Consider the following 19,134-nt stretch of genomic DNA (forward strand, 5'->3'; position numbering starts at 1 on the left):
TGGGCCAAGAGGCTGGCTACTGGCCGCACGGGGGTCTCAGAAGAAGTAGGCAAGTCGAGCAAGGAGTTAGAGGGTCTTGGCGGAGCTCAGGCCAAGGGGCAGCAGAGGCCTCTCAATGCTAGCGTGTGACTTTCTCCCTCCCATCTCCCTCCCAGCCCCAGCTTCCTCTGGGCAGGGGGCCTGGCCCCCATGGCCTCCCAGGCCAGCCCCTTGAGAACCACCTGCCCCAGAGGCCAGACTTCCTGCAGCGCAAGAGATTTATGCAAACACGGGCTGGGGCAGTGAGTGATGTCACCCCAAGGGGACTATCTCCTAGTGGCAGGCCCTTCGATAAAATCAGGAACTTGCGCTAGCCCTGCAATGTCAAGGGAGGGGGCTCACCCAGGGCTCCTGTAGCTCAGGGGGCAGGCCTGAGCCCTGCGTTCACCCCACCACCGTCCAGCCCCCCCCAACTGGGCACCCTGGCCCCATCCTGAGGGGCTCCGAACTGGCTCCCACCGAGGCAGTGGATCTGACTGGCTTGGAGTTCGGCTGGATGTTACAGGCGTGCAAAATGGAAGGGTTTCCCCTCGTCCCCCCTGTGAGTACTGGGGCTACTCCACTAGGCTAAGCCGGGCCTTGGGGGGTGCCTGCTGCCCACGAACCCTCCAGCCCACCCGCTAGCTTCCAGCTTGCTATCAGTGGGAAGTTGATGTTTCCTCTCGGAGCTCCTGGCCTGAGACCCAGCAAGCAAGGGGGCCATGGGCTCCCTCAGAGCACGGCCTGCCTGGCGGGCTGAGGGCTGCTGGCTGGGCCCATGGCGGAGCTGTGATCGGTGGGGCCTGAACAGTTATTTATAGTCGGCAGAGGGTGGCAGGTGGGAACCCCAGGGCCCTGTGCCCGGCTGAGGATGGTGAGGACGCTGAGGAAGAGCACCAGGGGAGATGCGGAGACAGGCTTGGGCGAGGACAATTGTCAGCACAGGAAGAGCCGAGGACAGAGGCATCAGGCTGAGCGGTTTCAGCCTCTGGTCTGGGGTTGTCCTGGAGACACAGGCTGATGGAACTCTAGGTCTCCAATGGCCAGCCTGAGGCCTGGCACAGCGGACTGGGTTTTGATTCAAGCGTCTGGGCCTATAGGTCCTATAGTCTCTGAAAGGCTGTGTCTGGGCCAGGTCTGGACCAAGATCTTGGAGCCACACCAGGCAGGAGCCAGAGACAAGGTAACTATTAGGTTGAGGACTCAGGGTTGAGTTCAGGAAGAAGCCAGGCAGGGGATGGGGCTGGCTGGCTGTGGCTGGGCCTGAGATTAGGGCTGGGCTAAGTCCTGCTTTGAGCCTTTCACTAACGTTAGGGAAGGATGGACAGGGACTCAGTTGGGGGCAAAGATGCAGGCCTCCCAGGGGAACCTTGAGAAGGGCCAGGCGGCAGGTGGGGCCAATCTCCAGTGGTCCCTGTGCTCGGTGACAGTTGCAGCCTGAAACAGGTGTCAGGCCAGAGTCCCCTGGAGAGGACCCTCTGCTCAAGTCCAAGAGGACATGGGGTGGGGAGTCACCACGGTGGGGGGGGATCAGGAAGGGTTTGGCAGGGCCTGCCCACCTGACTCAGCTTTCCCGGCCTAAAGACAGCGCCTCTCTCCACCACCCTGTCTCAGATCCAAGTATTGGGAGGCACCCGGGTCTGACATCACAGCCAGTATCCTGCAGTAGACTGGCTTCACTGCCTGGAAACCTGGGGTACAGTGGGGGGGGCTCAGTGCCCACTTCTACCAGGAATTCTGTTCCCCATCAGGGACCACGAAGGTCCTGGGGCCTTGTCACAGGCCTACACTGTCTCTGGCCCTTGGTCACTCAATCTGGAGCTCCAGACAAGACAGGGCAGGGGGATGATCTTCTTGGGGTTCCACCCCAGGGCCCCCAACCCTCTCCTTAGCCCCAAGTGTTGTCACTCTCAGTGTCTCCTGGGAGGGCCGCAGGGCCTTGTGCAATCCTTGGGCACATCACGGGGGTGGGGAGAGGCCGGGTGACTGTTGGGAAGGCTCCGGATGTGTGTGTCCCCGCGCCCAGGCCAGTCACAGGCGCCAAGGGAGGAGGACAGGGGAGAGGGAGGCAGAAGGAAGGGGAGACAGAGGGAGCAAGAAGACAGGCAGGGGGAGAGGAGGAGCAAGAGGAGGAGGAGGAGGAGGAACAGGAGGAGGAGGAGGAGGAAAAGCAAAAAGGAACAAGAGGACAGAGGAAGGAGAAGAAGAGGGTATGGGGAGAGAAGTGAGAGGAGAGCAAGGAAGGAGGAGTGGGGGCATTAGAGAGAAGGGAATGAATGAGGGCTTAAAGTCCTGTGTCCCTTGGCCCCAAAGCCTACCTGGGTGACCTCTACACAAACCATCTGTGAGGGTCACGGTGGTGGACCTGTGCCTGCAGGCAGCTGGCACAGGCTGAGGGACAGTAGGGTGTGGTGTGACTATATGAGGGCCTGAATACAGCGTGCGCATGCATGTGTCAACCGTGTAACTGCATGTGGCTCTGAGGGTGAGTGTACGATGATGTGTGTGTGTGTTTGTGTGTAAGTGACTCGAGTAGTCTTATGGCAGTGTGAGCATGTACACACAGGGGATGGGCATGGCGACAATAATGTGTCACCCCCCCCCCATTTGGGGTCTGTCACAGGGAACATTCACACATTTGGGGGAGGGAGTGTCTTGGTGTGAGTGGAACAGACAAGTGGGGGAAGGGGCTGTGACCTCTTCTTTAACCTTTAGCCTCTGTACCCCATCTTTGAGCTCTCTTGGAATTCCATCTCACTCCCCGGGACACTGATCCGCTTCCTCTCCAAGCTGGGGGACAGTGACAGGCCCAGTGGCTGTCTCCGTGAGGCAGGTTGGGGTGTAGCCACACACAGAGCAGCCGCACCTCTGGCTGGGGCAGGGGTCTCTCCCAGGCCCTGACAACTCCTTTCTCTCGATAGCCATCTGAAGACCTGGTTTCCTATGACACGGATTTGTACCAACGCCCAGCACATGAATATTACCCCTATCTCAGCAGCGATGGAGAAAGCCACAGTGGTGCGTACAGGGTGGGCTGTCCACTCCTCCCTGGGGGTGGCCTGGAGCTGGAGAGGGAGCAAGAAATGGCTCCCGGAGCTTCTGAGCCTCAGATGGAGTTCACTGGGGTGAGGTGGGGCCAATGAGCTTCCTGGTCCCCTCATTTACCCCCTTCTATCCCAGCCCTCCATTCCCAAGCTTCTCCCTGGCATTGGTTTCTCCCGCATTTCACCTTATCCAATCCTTGAGGACATTTCCATAAACAAGGACACTGAGGCTTAGGAAGCTGTGTGACTGTATAAGGCTTCATGCTTGGTTAGAGGAGCCCAGGTTTGTCTGCTAATTGTCCAGTGCTTTTTCCTCTGCAACCCCACTCCTCCACTGCTGGGGCCCTGCTTTCTCTCTGTGCTTGACCCCCTTCATCCTGAGCTCCCTGGGTACACATCCGAGGGATGTGTCACATGGGTGTCACATGGCTCAGCAGCATCTCCCACCTCTTTCACCAGATGCAGCAGTACCGCCTGCCATGATAACCTAAATCTAAAGTACTACCTTTCCCTGGGGAGTAAAATGTGCTTCCCCTTCCCCTAGTTGAGATCTTCTGACTAGCGGAGTCTCCAAGGACTCTCGTTGAGCTAAAGCCCCACTTTGCTGGTGGGAAGAGGCCTGGGCCAGGCATCCTTCTGTGTGGATCTAACTGACCACATCAAGGCCTAGCCTGTGTCCTGGAGAAGACAGGAACTCTGTGCCTAGAGCCTGGGAAGGGGCTATGACCGGTCCCCTGAAGTGGATCTTAGTATGTTGACTTGGATATCCTTGAACTATAGTTCAGTGACCCAGGCAAGGGGAAAATGCTTACTGGGAAGATTTTCCAGGGCCTCTGAGCCCGGAGACACACAGGTGTCTGCAGCCACACAGGTCAAAGGCATGCTGGGTAGCACCGCTGAGGAGACTTCACACCTGAGAGCCACACAGAAGAATGGCAAGTACAGCATTTAGGCTCTTCCATCTGGAGGCCAAGATTCATAGCGAACATCTCTGGGGCAGGTGGTAAATTCACCTCAGTGCCTTAGCTGGGAACCCATTGGCTTCTTTTACAATGGATTTCAAGTATTCTCTTTAAACATAGGATTAGGACTGAGGATTAGGCTTAGTGGTAGACTCTAGCTTGCATGAAGTTCTAGGCTCAATTCCTCAGTACCACGGACAGGAAAAGCCAGAAAGGGTGCTGTGGTTCAAGCAATAGAGTGTTAGCCTTGAGCAAAAAGAAGCTCAGGGAGGCCCTGAGTTCAAGCCCCAGGAATGGCAAAAAAAAAAACAAAAACAAAAACAAAAAAACCCCCAAAAACCCAGAAACATAGCATTATAGGCATGAGCCACCAGCACTTAGCTAAACATATTTTTTTCAAAGATTTTTATGATTGCCGGGCATGGTGGCTGATGCCTGTAATCCTAGCTACTCAGGAGGCTAAGATCCGAGGATCATGGTTCAAAGTCAGCCCAGGCACTAAAGAGTATGAGACTCTTACCTCCAATTAACCTCTAGAAAACCAGAAGTGCTGTGGCTCAAGGGGTAGGGTGGTAGCCTAGAGCTGAAGAGCTCAATGACAGCACCCAGGCCCAGGGGTAGAGCGGTAGCCTAGAGTTGAAGAGTTCAGGGACACATCCAGGCCCAGTGTTCAAACCCCATGACTGATTTAAAAATTATGATTATACATTAATTGTATAAGGAGGATTTCATTGTGACGCTTCCCTCCACCCATCCATCCACTGTATCCCATCAGCCACACTTTTTCCATCCTCATCCCCCCTCCCTTTTTTTCCAGTCCTGGGGCTTGGGCTCAGGGCCAGGAAACTGTCCTTGGACACTTTTTGCTGAAGACTAGCATTCTGCCACTAAAGCGACACTTCTCGCTTTTTCTGTGTATGTGGTTCCAGGGAATCAAACTCAGGACTTCGTGCATGCTAGGTGAGCACTCGACCAGTAAGCCATGCTCCCAGCCCCTCCCCTTCTGGTCACTGGTGTCACTGTTCTATTTTCTTACTGAATTGAAGGTCCTGTGATTATATTTGTTCTCTTTCTTCCTCTCCACTCACCTTCCTTTTAGTGAATTTCTAATTACATGAGAAGTGATCTTCTCTGTGGAGAACACAGAACACATAGACTCTCACTAGCCCCCACTCCCCCAGCCAGGAGTAAAACCCAGGTATGAGTGAGCGAACACCTCATCCATCCTTCCATCAGGACCAGTGAGGTCCCTCTGGGCTGGAGAAGAGCGCCCCCTGGTGGGTCAGGTCCAGCAAGCTCAATGCGGGGCCACTTTCCTCCTTTCCTCTGCTCCTGGCCCCATCTGCTTTCAAATCACTGGGTTTAGGAGTCATTCCTTTGGGTAGTTCACAGCTTCATTTTTCCAGCCTGTAGTTGAGGGTGCTGTCCATTTATCTAGAAACCAGCAAGGTCGAGGCTGAGCTGATGGAGTGAGGACTTCACAGAAAGCCAGGCTCTCCTTGGCTCCCGGATCTGGGGATAGAGTTATAAGAATTCCTGGAAGCCCTGTACTGGTAGCTTAGCCTGTAATTCTAGCTACTTAGGAGTCTGAGATCTGAGGATTAAGGATCAAAGCCAACTCAGGCAAGAACATTTGTGAGACTCCTAAGTCCAATTAACCACCAAAAAACCACAGATGGAGCTGTAGCTCAAGTAATGGAGCACTATTCTCGAGCAAAAGAAAAAACTCAGGAACAATGCCTAAGCCACAAGTTTAAACCCCAGAACCAGCATAAAAAAACAATAAATAACTTTTGGTTGGATATCTGGTCACTCCACTTTGGCCATGAGCCCCAATTTTCCCAGAGACTCCCTTCATACCTCCAAGAGTCCCTGACTTGCCCCCTTCCCACTCCCCTAGATTATCTGTGTTTTTCTTCCTAATACCTGCTGGAAGGCAATATCTGAAAACTCCAGAGAGAAGACCCCCCAACCCCATCCTTCCACCAATTTCTGCTTGTCCCCTGTGCACACATTTTTGGATAGTGATGCTTAATGGAAAGGCATTGGAGTAGACAAGATCAATCCTGGCTCCATCTACTCACCAGCTGTGTTAGCCTTGGGCAAGAAACCTAACCTCTCTGAACCCTGAGAGAGAAAAAAATGGCTCACAGAGCTGTGGTGGCTCAGCCAGGTAAGCTATGCATGTAATCTATGAGGTCCTGCACTCTGCTGGGAACAAGGCTCAGGAGCCTCTCAGAAATGCTGTTAACTTTACTGTAGCCTCAAGGCAGGAAGGACAAAACAGCGAGGAGAGCAGAGGCAGAGGGCTATGGTGACAGACTGAGTCATTTGTCTACCAACTGGCTGCCCGGCCACCCACTCAGCCATCTATTAATTCACCCTCCCATTTACCCACTCTGTCATCTACCTACCATCTACCTATCTTCCCACTCATGCTCCCACCCACTCACCCATGTATCCACACACCCTTCCAACCCAAATACTTTTCTGCTTCCCTTACTGGACCTTCCATCCAAGAGTCTCTGAGTGTTTGCCACAAACCGAACACTTTTGTAGACCTCTGATAATTCATGTTGAGTCAATCAGACAAACCACTGGTTTCCTGGAGCTTATATTCCAATGAAAGGACAGACAGTAAATAGTTGAGTAAGCAAACTGTAATAGTAAGTCCTAGGAGATGCAGTGTGTAATACAGTGTTTCGTGGAAGGCTGCAGTCAAGTGAGTGATCCCAGAAGCCATTGAGGAGATGGCAGAGTTGTTGAAATCTGAATGAAGAGGGGGAACCATGCATGGGAAGGTGGGAAGGGGAGAAAGAGAAGTTTCTAGGTACAGATAGCAGAAGAATACCATTGCAGGATGGACCCAGAAGGGCCAGTGGGGAACAGATCACAAAAGGCTTGAAGAAGCCAGGTGCTGGTGCTGTAATCCTAGCTGCTCAGGAGGCTGAGATCTGAAGAATGTGGTTTGAAGCCAGCCAGGACAGAAAAGTCCAAGAGACTCTTAACTCCATTTAACCCTTTAAAACCCAAAGTGGAGCTGTAGTTCAAAGACAGAGCACTAGCCTGGAGCAAAACAGTTCAGGGACAGTACCCAAGCCCCGAATTCAAATCCCCAAATAAAAATGAAGCCAAAAAGAAAAAAAGAGCTGGAAGACCATGGAGAGAGTATGGATTTCATCCTACAGATGTTTTCTTTCTTTTTTGATTTGTAAAACAAACTCAAGGCCTCCCACATCCAAATATTTATTGCCAAAATTTAAGAAATATAATAATATATGGAGAAAAAATATTCCCATCTCTTTCCTCTTATGCCCCACTGTTGATGCCATGAAACCTCACAGAAGTTTTATTCTGTACTTATCAACCTACATATTTGTAAATATATGCATAAAATACAGGCTTATCCTAGTCCTTCAAAAACAGAATTGCCATCTCGTGCTGCTCTGCTATTTGCTATTTTTTTACTTTGGCTGTGGACATTCGATAAATGTGCAAAGCTGTGAAATAAAGACCTTGGGTATTATTCATTCACAGCTTCAGTTTTTATGGAGGGCCTTGTAGTGAGTGAGCAGAGATGAATCAGCTTGATTTTCAGTTTGAGGTATTATCTGTTCACTTTGACTAGTAACTGAGAACACACACATACTCAGGTAAATATTCCCGTCAGCTGAGCCACGTGATGTCCTTTGTTCACCTGTACATTCTTATCCCAGTGTTTCTAAGGGTCACTGTCAAAAGGAGATATGACCCAGACAGCTGGATGATTCAAAGCCAGCCCAGCCAAGAAAGTCCATGAGACTCTTGTTTCCAAAGGACCACCATAAAACCAGAAGTAGTGCTGTTGGCTAAAGTGGTAGAGCACTAGCCTTGAGTAAAAAAAGCTGAGGGACAGTGCCCATGCCCTGAGTTTAAGCCCCAAGACCAGGAAAAACAGAACAAAACAAAACAAAACAAAACACAGATTTCTGGGATGGATTCACCCCTTCCTCATTGCTGTCTGGAGTGACTATGCCAGAAGTTTAACCCCTCTCTGCCTTAACTTCCTTATTGAGATGCCAAAGCCACAGGACTAATGTAAGGACTGAGCTAGCGATGATGTATAAAATGCTCAAACAGATCCTGGCAAACAGTGAATGCTTGGTAAGGACATGTTATCTTTACAGTCTCCCAAGCAATGATGGGTGATAGGTAAGGTTGTTGTTGAATCCTTTTGTCCTTTATCTCTTGTCTTCATTTTGGCTATATATTGAATTCAGGTTGAAAATTAGTTTTACCCTTAAAAAATATTTTGGCAGTAATTGAATTTGAATTCAGATCCTTGTGCTTGCCAGGCGGGCACCCCTTAAAAAAATCTCAAAACAGGGCTAGGAATGTGGTCTAGCATATATGAATCCCTGGGTTCAATTCCTCAATACCATATACACAGAAAAAGCCGGAAGTGGTACCATGGCAGAATATTAGCCTTGAGAAAGCTCAAGGACAGTGCCCAGGGCATCAGTTTAAGCCCCAGGACTGGCAAAAAAAAAATCTCAAAACATTTCTCCATTTATTATTATTTTCTTCATGAAGTCTGATGTTATTCCATGTTCTTTTTTTTTTTTTTTTGGTTTTGGAGCTTGAACTCTGGGCCTGGGCGTTGTCCCTGAGCTCTTCAGCTCAAGGCTACTGCCCTACCCCTTGAGCCACAGTGCCACTTCCGCTTTTCTAGTGGTTAATTGGAGACAAGTGTCTCACGGACTTTTGTGCCTGGACTGGCTTTGAACTTGGATCTCAGCCTGAGTAGGTAGGATTACAGGCATGAGCCACTGTGCCTGGCTATTGTGCCATGTTTTTATTTGTGTATGTGTGTGTGTGTGTGTGTGTGCGTGTGTGTGTGCGTGCATGCGTGCATGGCACTTGTGTACTGGTCCTGGGGCTTCAACTCAAGGTCTGTGTGCTGAGCTTTTTTATTTTTTGCTCAAGGTTAGTGCTCCACCACTTGAACCATAGTACCACTTCTGGGTTTTGGGTGGTTAATTGGAAATGATTTTTCTACCTGGGCTGGCTTTGAACCATGTTCCTCAACAAGTGTGAGCCACCAGCATAAGGCCTTCAATAAACTTTTTGAAAGGCGCTTCTGGCTGATGGGTGGAGAATAGATGGAAAAGGATAGAAAGAAAAGATAGAAGGGATAGAAGGACAGCAGCTAGGGGAGAGCCTGTGGCAAGGTGCTGGAAGAATTGAGGCAGGAGATGGTGGTGGTGAGGATAGGTTGGTGGCAGTGCCCACTAGTATAGGAAGGAGTGAACAGATTCAGGAAGTATTTTGAAGATCACAAGATTTACTATGTTTTTTGGGGTTTTTTTTTGGCCAGTCCTGGTCTTGAGCTCAGGGCCTGAGCACTGTCCTTGGATTTTCTCATGGCTAGAACTCTACCACTTGAGCCTCAGCACCACTTCTGGCTTTTTTTTCTATGTATGTGGTACCGAGGAATCGAACCCGAGTCTTTGTACATGCTAGGCAAGCACTTTAACTACTAGGCCAAGATTTACTATTTTTAAAACATTATTTTTGTGTGTGTATTTGGGCTTGAGCTCAGGACCTAACCCTCACACTGGACATTTTCATTAATAGCACGTGCTCTACCACTTGGGCCATACCTAATCTTCAGTCTCAGATTTGTCTGCTCCAGCTGGCTCTGATTCTTAGGTCAGTGATTCTCTGATTTCAGACTCCTGAAGAGCTCAGATTATAGGCATGAGCGCTGCCTGGTTTATTCTAACCCTGTTTATGTATGTGCATGTGAAGTATTGAAATCACTTGTTAGGAAACCGTCACTACTGTCCCTCTCCCAACCCATCTTGTAAAACTGGAATTCTGTTCCCATTAGACTGGAACTCTATTCCTATCCTTCTCCAGCCCTGGCTGTAGTCAGACTCAGCATTTTTAGAAACCCATGGATCGTTCCACTTAGCTGAACATCCTCATGTTTCATCTATATTGTACATGTGTCAGAATTTCCCCATTAATTATGGTCAGATAAATTTCCTTCCTTCTTTCCTCCCTTCCTTCCTTCCTTCCTTTATTCCCTTCTTCCTTCCTTCTTTTGGTGGTATTGCGGTTTGAACTCGGGACCTTACTGGGAATGTGCTCTACCACTTGAAACACCCCTCCAGCCATATCCCATTGTATGTTTGTGTATCTCATGATTTGCTCATTTGTTGGATACTTTGAGTGCTTCTACTATTTGACTATTGTGAATAATGCAAGAAATACAAGTGTACACTTATTTCTTCAAGTATTTGATTTAAATTCTTTTGGATATACACCCAGAAGAGGAATTTGGGGATCATATGGTAATTCTATTTTTAATTTCTTTTGAGAACTGCCATACTATTTTCCACAGTGGCTATGCCATTTTTACAAGCCCACCAACAATGTACATTTTTAATGACATTTGTCATTTTTTGTTGTTTTGTTTATTTAATGCTGGCCATAATAATAGGTGTAAAAGACTTTGCCTCTTCTGATGGAGGAAAAAAAGTATTACTCTTTCTCCATCATTCATCCCCCGCCCCAAATCCGGATATCCATCTTCTCTTTCATCCTTCATAATCCCATCAAGTTCTCCTAAGCACATCTAATCAGCCATTCATCCTCCTTTCTTTTTTTTTTTTTTTTTTTGCCAGTCCTGGGGCTTGAGCTCAGGGCCTGAGCACTGTCCTTGGACTTTTCTCAAGGATAGATAGAGCTCTACCACTTGAGCCTCAGCACCACTTCTGGCTTTTTCTAAGTATGTGGTACCAAGGAATCGAACCCGGGTCTTTGAGCATGCTAGGCAAGCACTTTAACCACTAGGCCAAACTCCCAGCCCTCATCCTCCTTTCAAACTGCCCCTTTCTCACCTACTGAGCCCGACTCCATCTCCCACAGACCTATCTATCTAAATAACTGTACCAGCTATCATTTATACAGCTGACATAGAACAAATCAAACATAGATTCCACCTGACATTATTATCCTTATCATTATTATTATTATTTTGGTCAGTTGTGGGGCTTGAACTCTGGGCATGGGCACTGTCCCTGAGCTCTTCAGCTCAAGGCTATTGTTTTACCACTTTGAGCCACAGTGCCACTTCTGATTTTCTGGTGGTTAATTGGAGCTAAAAATCTCATGGACTTTTGTGCTTGGGCTGGCTTTGAACCTTGATTCTCAGATCTCAGCTTTCTGAGTAGGTAGGATTACGGGCATGAGCCACCAGCCTGGCTTGGCTCCTCTTTTCTTGATTCCTCATCCTTTTGTGTTTTGACTGCATTGCTGTTCCCAAGGGGAGAGTCCTGGGTTTCACAAGAGGGTTTCTGTTCTGAGGAGATAAGGTCAAATGAATGACTCTTAAGGCTTGATTTTATGTGTCGTGGTGGGGGTTGTTTTGAATGGCACTTTTTGTCATTGTTGTGGTGATAACTGAGTAAGAATAGGGATGTGTAGGGAGGATTTGGGCCTGGGAAGGGAGTTGGTTAAGAGGTAGATCAACACAAGTGGGTTATTTCTGGCTAGGTGAATAGTGGATGGGCAGATAGTGGCAGTAGATGACTGAGTAATGATATGTGGATGATGGTGAGAAGGGTAATGGTATAATGATTGGATGATGGATGACTTGTGGGGGTGGCTGACAGGCTTGTCGGTACTTTCTCGGGGTTACCACAGGTCTTCCTTAAAGCTTTCACTGTTCTTCAGAGGTGGAATGGTATAAGAGTTCAGTTTCTGGAATTAAGCAGAAAGGGATTTGGATCTTGACTATCAACAATTGCTGTAGGCCAGGAGTTTGGCCTAGTGGTAGAGTGCTTGCCCAGCATGCATGAAGACCTGGGTTCAATTCCTGGGTACCACATACATAGAAAAAGCCAGAAGTGGTACTGTGGCCCAAGTGGTAGAGTTCTAGCCTTGAGAAAGCCCAAGGAATCAGGCCCTGAGTTCAAGCCCCAGGACTGGCAAAAAAAAAATTGCTGTAGACACAGGACTTAATCTCTTTGTCATAATTTTCTGATGTAAAAAGGGAAGCTCATATTATAGTGGCCTCCTCCACAGAGCCAGAGGGAGGAGTATAGGAAATAATGTAGATTAAGACCCTTAACACAGTGTCTGGTACGTTAAAAGAAATTACACTCACAGCAGAGTGCTGGTGGCTCACATCTATAATCCTAGCTACTTAGGAGGCTGAGATCTGAGAGTCAAGGTTCAAAACCAACCTGGTCAGGAAAGTCTGTGAGACTCTTATCTCTAAAGAATCACAAAAAAGCAGGAAGTGAAAGCACAGCTTTGGGCAAAAAATGCTCAGGGGTCAGTGCCCAGGCTCAGAGGTCAAGCCCTGTGATAACAAAAAGCAAAAATCGAAACATAAAAAAATGACTCAGTGTTACCTTTTATTGATCATCATAATCAACTACTGACACCTACTATGAATTACACACGGAAGGGGCTACAGACAAGCTCTCTCTATATCTACAAATGACATTATTCTTTTGAGGAGCAGAGAGGGTGTATGGGTGGCCTCTGGAAGACAGCTTGGAGAGCCCAGAGACATGACAAAAAGGAATAAAGCAATGTATTCAGAGCAGATAGAGGTTCCACCATGCAGGGCCACTACCCTTGGTACTGAGATTGAATCCTCATTCTTTTTTTTTTTTTGGCCAGTCGTGGGCTTGAGCTCAGGGCCTGAGCACTGTCCTTGGACTTTCTCAAGGTTAGAACTCTACCACTTGAGCCTCAGCACCATTTCTGGCTTTTTTTCTATGCATGTGGTACCGAGGAATCGAACCCGGATCTTCGTGCATGCTAGGCAAGCACTGTACCACTAGGCCAAACTCCTGGCCTGACTCCTCATTCTTGGAGAGAGCTACCATCTGTGGAATGTCCTGTCTACAATGTCCTTACAACAACTGCCTCAGAACCTAAATACGAGCAAAGCAAAGTATCTGTTGGCTCTCTATCAGGACTCCAGGAATCTCCTGAGGGGTTTGGGGGGTGCAGACTTCCCCCACCCCTAGTGTCCTGGCTCCTGGGCCCCTAGTGAGGGCCTTGAGGCTTCTTTCCAGTCCTTCAGTGACAGGCTGGACTGAGCAGGGAACAGTTTGGGAAATGCTGGCTTGGGCTGGCCCAGGAATCTGAGGTAGAGTTAGCTCAGGGTAGGCTTGGGGATGGAGAGAGCTGTGGGCACTCACAGTCACCTTGCTCCTGCAGCTGGAGCTGGTTTGGAATGAGGACTGGAAGGCCAGATCCAGGCACTTTACATTGGGCAGGGGAAAACAAAGGGCATGGGCTAGGGACTGGAGGGGAATTCTGCTGCTGAAGAGAAAGCTGGATCCCATTTCTATATCCCAGAGCCCATGATAGTCCTTCCACTACAAATTGGGAATCTTATTAATTCACTGCAAGACAGAAATGCAAATTAAGTCTGTCTGTTTCCTTTTAAGTTTCCCTACATCTCCTTCAAACCCAAGGCTAGAGAGCAAACCAAGGCCCTGTACCCACCAGTCAGGCGCTTCACCACTGAGCTACATCCCCATTCCTTGCTCCTTTTAAACAGTGTCTTGCCTTGATCTGGCTATACTACCCAGGCTGGCATCAAACCCTCAATCTTCCTGAAGTTGGGGATTATAGCCATGCTAATTGTCTTTAGAATAAAATATCAATATGGTGATGACCGTTAATGCTGACCCTTGCTTGGTGCAAGGTTATATTCTAAGAATTCACAGGAAGGAGCCTTCACAATGAGCTGATAAGGTTTGTGTAATTATTAGCTCCACTTAGAGGAAGGAAAACAGGCTGTGAAAAATGGAAAGGTCTATCTCGAGTCACACAGCAGTTAATATCACAACCAGGAACTGAACCCTGCTCTACTTTGCTCCCAAATCATGTGCTTTCCCTCTTCCGTGCAGTATGCATGGCCTCCTAGACTCTCAGGCCTGAACTGTGTTGAAATGATTCTACACTTGGAAAGGCCCAGAAATGTCTGACTTTTTTTTTCTTTTCTTTTTTTGGTACTGGGGATTGAATCTAGGATGTTGCACTTGCTAGGCCCCATTGGGATGGTCATTTTTTAAATTTTTGTCTGTCATGGGACTTGAACTCTGGGCTTAGGCATCGTCCCTGAGCTCTTCAGCTCAAGGCTACCACCATACCCCTTGAACCACAGCTCCACTTCCCCTGTCTCTGACTTTTAAAATGGAGTGTCAAGCTGAGCACCAAGGGCTTACATCTGTAATCCTAGCTACTCAGGAGGCTGAGATCTGAGGATCACAGTTCAAAGCCAGCCCAGGCAGTCCAAACTTATCTCCAATTAACCAGCAAGAACTGAAGGCATGGCTCAAGTGGTAGAGTGCTAGCCTTGAGCAGAAAAGGCTAAGCAAGAGCATGAGGCTAAGTTCAAGGCTTAGTAAGTAGAAGGAACTAAGCAAGTATGCAAGGCCAAGTGTTGGTGGCTTATACCTGTAATCCTAGCTGTTCAGACCTGTAATCCTAGTTACTCAGGTAGCTGAGATGAGAGCATCATGATACAAAGTCAGCCTAGGTAGGAAAGTTCACGAGACTCAAATCTTCAATTCAACAGCAACAACATCAAATTGGAAGTAGAGCTGTGGCTGAAGTGGTAGAGTGATAGCCTTGAGCACAAAAAGCTGAAGGATAGAGCCCAGGCCCTGAGTTAAACTCCAGGACTGCTTAAAAAAAAAATAAAAAAATAAAAGGTGAAAGGCCCTGAGTTCAGGTCCCAGTACTGGTATGGAAGGAAGGAAGGAAGAAGGGAAGAAAGAAAGGAAGGAAGGAAGAAAAGAAGGGAAGAAGGAAGGGAGGAAGGAAAGAAGGAAGGAAGGGAAATCTGAGGCTCAGGGAGAACAATAGTTTATTCCTGGTTATAGAGCAAAATCACTATTTAGCAGGACTAGAAGAAGAGTCCATAATATCCAGTCCAGAACTGAAAAAAGTCTTTTTTTTTTTAAACCAGTACTGGTGCATGAACTCAGGGCCTGAGCACTGTCCTTGGACTTTCTTAAGGCTGAAGCTCTACCACTTGAGCCTCAGCACCACTTCCAGCTTTTGTCTATGTACGTGGTACCAAGGAATCAAACCCGATTCTTCATGTACGCCAGGCAAGCACTTTACCACTAGGCCAAACTCCCGGCCTGAAAAAAGTCATTTTTTTAGGGATATGTGAGCATCTATTTGTGTGAGAGACAGAAAGGAGGAAGAAAAACAGGCATAGATCTGTAAACACCTCAACTGGTCTGCCATCTCAGAACCCTAAATTGTGCCCAAGTAATCCCTGAGACACAGAAGTTTCACAGCAGGTTGGATATGATGCCTAGAGAAACCACACCAGTGATCTCCCCTAGTCCTGAGATAAGAGCTGTGCGCCAAGTGGCTGCTGCCCAGACTTGTGTCTACCCCGCCATAGACTTGAGGTATCCACAGGGAAGTTTCTGGGGAAATCTCTAGTTAGGGAAGTTTCCCTATAACACAGGTCCAGCGGCTCATGGCTATGGCTTTGAAACAATGGCATAGTGTTGTCAGAGTGTGTGTGTGTGTGTGTGTGTGTGTGGTCAGCCCTGTGACCTGGCTATATGACAAAGCTCTGTGCATGTGACTGGCCAGCTGGTAGCTCAGAAATCACCTTTCCCAGAAGCCTGCTCTGGCATTAGGGGTTTGTACAAATGTGAACTCATTTGTATTCTCCCAATAAAGTGATCCCATTTGAAGGTAAGTCCAAGATCACATGGCAAGTAAATGGCATTCAGACTTGCAGGTTCTGAAGCCTACATCCCTGTGCCCACCTGGGAAGCCTAAGATGATGGTTGAGAACTTGAACTTTGCTTCAGAGCTGGGTCCTGGCTCTCCCATCGTGGATACTCTTGACCTTGGGAATGTTGTTTAGCTTCTCGGAGCCTCAGAGTTCGTAACAAGGTGGGACAAATGCATGAAGCATAAGATACGTTAATGTAGCCCAGGACAAGTGGCTCATGCCTATTTCTCTAGTGACTAGGGAGGCTGAGATCTGAGGATCGAAGTTCAAAGCCAGACTGGGCAGGAAAGCCCATGAGACTATCTCCAATTACCATAAAAAAGCTGGAAGTAGAGGTGTGGCTCAAGTGGTAGAGTGCCAGCCTTGAGTGAAAGAGTAGGTAAGGGACAACACTCAAGCCTTGAGGTCAAACCCTGATACTGGCACAAAAGAAAAGAAAAGAGAAAAGAGAAAAAGGGTGTTTTGTGCAAACTTCCAGTTGTGTCACCCTAGTTCACCCCTTCCTGCCTCACCCCTTCCTAGCTCACCCCTTCCTGCCTCACCCCTTCCTAGCTCACCTCTTCCTGCCTCACCCCTTCCTAGCTCACCCCTTCCTGCCTCACCCCTTCCTAGCTCACCTCTTCCTGCCTCACCCCTTCCTAGCTCACCCCTTCCTGCCGCACCCCTTCCTGCCTCACCCCTTCCTGCCACACCCCTTCCTGCCTCACCCCTTCCTGCCTTACCCCTTCTTGGCTCACCCATTCTTGCCTCACCTCTTCCTGGCTCACCCCTTCCTGGCTCACCTCTTCTTGCCTCACCCCTTCCTAGCTCACCCCTTCCTGCCTCACCTTTCCCTGCCTCACCCCTTCCTGCCTCACCCCTTCCTAGCTCACCCCTTCCTGCCTCACCTTTCCCTGCCTCACCCCTTCCTGCCTCACCCCTTCCTAGCTCACCCCTTCCTGCCTCACCTCTTCCTGCCGACTGTCTCCACAGACCATTACTGGGACTTCCACCCACACCATGTGCACAGTGAGTTCGAGAGCTTCCCTGAGAACCACTTCACGGAGCTGCAGAGTGTGCAGCCGCCCCAGCTGCAGCAGCTTTACCGCCACATGGAGCTGGAGCAGATGCACGTCCTCGATGCTCCCATGGTGCCACCCCACACGGGCCTCAGCCACCAGGTGCAGCCACCCACCAGCCTCCATCCCCTCCGGTTATGCCAGGCCTCTCCTAAGGCCCTGAAGCTTCTCAGCAAGCTGACATCGGCTCTTACTCAACATGGCTTACTGCCCCACAACTGGAGAGCTGACACCCCCCATACTAACTAACATTGGGACCTGATCTCCTGTCACTAAAGGATGGACAGACTCCAGATGAGCCCCAAATTCCTGTCCATTCTCTCTACACATGCCTGGCTGGGGTCCTTACTAACTGAAATCTCTACTTCCAGTCCCTCCCTGCCCCTGATATCTGAGTCACTGAACATGGACCTCTGCTGACCTCTCCTCCTCCTCCCCCTAACCCTCAATCCTGACACTTCCGTGTCCCAGAGGTCCTGACCCTAACTAGTGGCCGCAGCAGACCTCCCCACCCCTTTTTAACCCTGACAGCTTCCCTACTTGCTCATTACCCTGTTTCTAAGAACCTGCTCTGGCCACAATCCATGCTCTGCAGCCCTCCCTCTCTGCCCGTGGAACCACTGTCCAACCAGACAGCACCTTTGCTGTCCGCTCTTTCCCTCGCTCAGCCCGGATGCTTGTCCCTGGCTCACTCCCCCTTCCCACACCTCCAGGTCTCCTACCTGCCCCGGATGTGTCTCCCTTACCAGTCCCTGTCCCCAGCCCAGCCCAGCTCAGATGAGGAGGAGGGTGAGCGGCAGAGCCCCCCACTGGAGGTGTCTGATGGGGAGACTGATGGTCTGGAGCCTGGGCCAGGCCTCCTGCATGGGGAGACAGGTAAAGCCCAGCCCCTGACCCCTCCAGGGTCAGCCATGGGTCCTGACTGACTCTGGCTGCATATGTGTATGAATGAATGCGCCTGTGTGTGTATGTGTGGACATGTATGTGGACATGTGAGCAGATAAGATCGTGTGTGGGGGGGGCATGTCTATGGATGTGTGTATGTGTGGAATATGCATGTGGATGTATATGTGTGTACGAGGGGTGTGCATGTATGGAAGTGTATATGCGTGCACATGGGTGCATGTGTGTATATGTGTATGGGTGTATATGGAATTGTGCATGTAAGTGTGAGCATATGTGTATGCACCTATATGTGTGAATGGAGTCGTGTGAGCACACGTGTATGGATGTGTGTGCATGGGGTGTGTCTGGAGGCGTGCGCGTGTGCACATGTGTGCATGAGCGTATATGGTGTGTTTGGGTGCGTATGCGTGGTGTGTGTGTGGAGGTGTGTACACGGGCGTGAGCCCCTGTCCGTGCGTCCCTGGGGTGGTCCTGAGCCCGCACCCCGGCTGGCCCCTCTCCCGCAGGCAGCAAGAAGAAGATCCGCCTGTACCAGTTCCTGCTGGACCTGCTGCGCAGCGGCGACATGAAGGACAGCATCTGGTGGGTGGACAAGGACAAGGGCACCTTCCAGTTCTCGTCCAAGCACAAGGAGGCGCTGGCGCACCGCTGGGGCATCCAGAAAGGCAACCGCAAGAAGATGACCTACCAGAAGATGGCGCGCGCGCTGCGCAACTACGGCAAGACGGGCGAGGTGAAGAAGGTGAAGAAGAAGCTCACCTACCAGTTCAGCGGGGAGGTGCTGGGCCGCGGGGGCCTGGCCGAGCGCCGCCACCCGGCGCACTGAGCCCCGCGCCCGGACGCCCGGACGCCCGCCCGGCCCGGGAACCCGCCGCCCGCCGGCCACAGCATTAACCCCCCCGCCCGGCCCGGACACAGGGAGGCCGCTCCCGGGGGCGCAGGCAGGACTGCGGGGGTGCGGGCCCGCCCCGCCCCGCCGCACCCCTCCTTCCGACAACCCCGCCCTCCAGCCCCCCCTCCCCGCCCTCTGGACTCCGCCTGGGCGTCGCACCCCACCCCGGGGTCAGCCTCGCTGGCTGCTTCTTCTTCGAGACCACAGGTGCTTCCTTGCGCGTCTGCGGTCGTCCCACCGGTGTACATTTGACCCTCCCTCTGGCGTCGCCCTCCCCCACCTCCCTCACCCTCCCGCCTCCCCCAGATCAAGAAAGATTCTTCTCAGCGATGTCTCTTGCAGCAGAGTCTCTTTGGGAAGTGTTGCTGGCAGGCAGGGCTCTGGTGGCTCTCCGCCTGTATCCTAGCTTCTTAGGGGGTTGAGGATCCTGGTTCAAAGACAAGCCTGGGCAGCCAAGTCCTCCGTGAGACTC

The 19,134-nt window shown here is 50.2% G+C and overlaps 1 protein-coding gene across 2 annotated transcripts; it reads left to right on the top strand.

Annotated features, from left to right (window-relative positions):
* Positions 1-299: 299 nt before the first annotated feature.
* Positions 300-18,617, top strand: Spi1 (Spi-1 proto-oncogene). 2 transcript variants are annotated; one of them, XM_090347726.1, is made up of 5 exons: positions 300-580; positions 2,940-3,036; positions 16,779-16,966; positions 17,578-17,740; positions 18,277-18,617. In XM_090347726.1, exons 1-5 carry the CDS (start codon positions 536-538, stop codon positions 18,594-18,596), a joined length of 813 nt encoding a protein of 270 aa, XP_090203852.1. In that variant the 5' UTR covers positions 300-535; the 3' UTR covers positions 18,597-18,617. The 2 variants fall into 2 exon arrangements, with proteins under 2 accessions (XP_090203852.1, XP_090203851.1); XM_090347725.1 differs by lacking the exon at positions 300-580 and adding an exon at positions 894-1,201.
* The last annotated feature ends 517 nt before the right edge of the window (positions 18,618-19,134 follow it).

The sequence above is a fragment of the Megascapheus bottae genome, chromosome 16 (genome assembly GCF_031878675.1).
Source record: "Megascapheus bottae isolate mThoBot1 chromosome 16, mThoBot2.hap1, whole genome shotgun sequence".
Lineage (NCBI taxonomy): Eukaryota > Metazoa > Chordata > Mammalia > Rodentia > Geomyidae > Megascapheus > Megascapheus bottae.

What these genes read in the sequence shown, in the direction of transcription:
- Spi1 (XM_090347725.1), top strand. Translation starts at nt 1,058, where the DNA reads ATGGCCAGCCTGAGGCCTGGCACAGCGGACTGGGTTTTGATTCAAGCG. An exon ending in CGATGGAGAAAGCCACAGTG is followed by an intron (nt 3,037 to 16,778) that starts GTGCGTACAGGG and finishes CTGTCTCCACAG; the next exon opens with ACCATTACTGGGACTTCCAC. An exon ending in ACACGGGCCTCAGCCACCAG is followed by an intron (nt 16,967 to 17,577) that starts GTGCAGCCACCC and finishes CCACACCTCCAG; the next exon opens with GTCTCCTACCTGCCCCGGAT.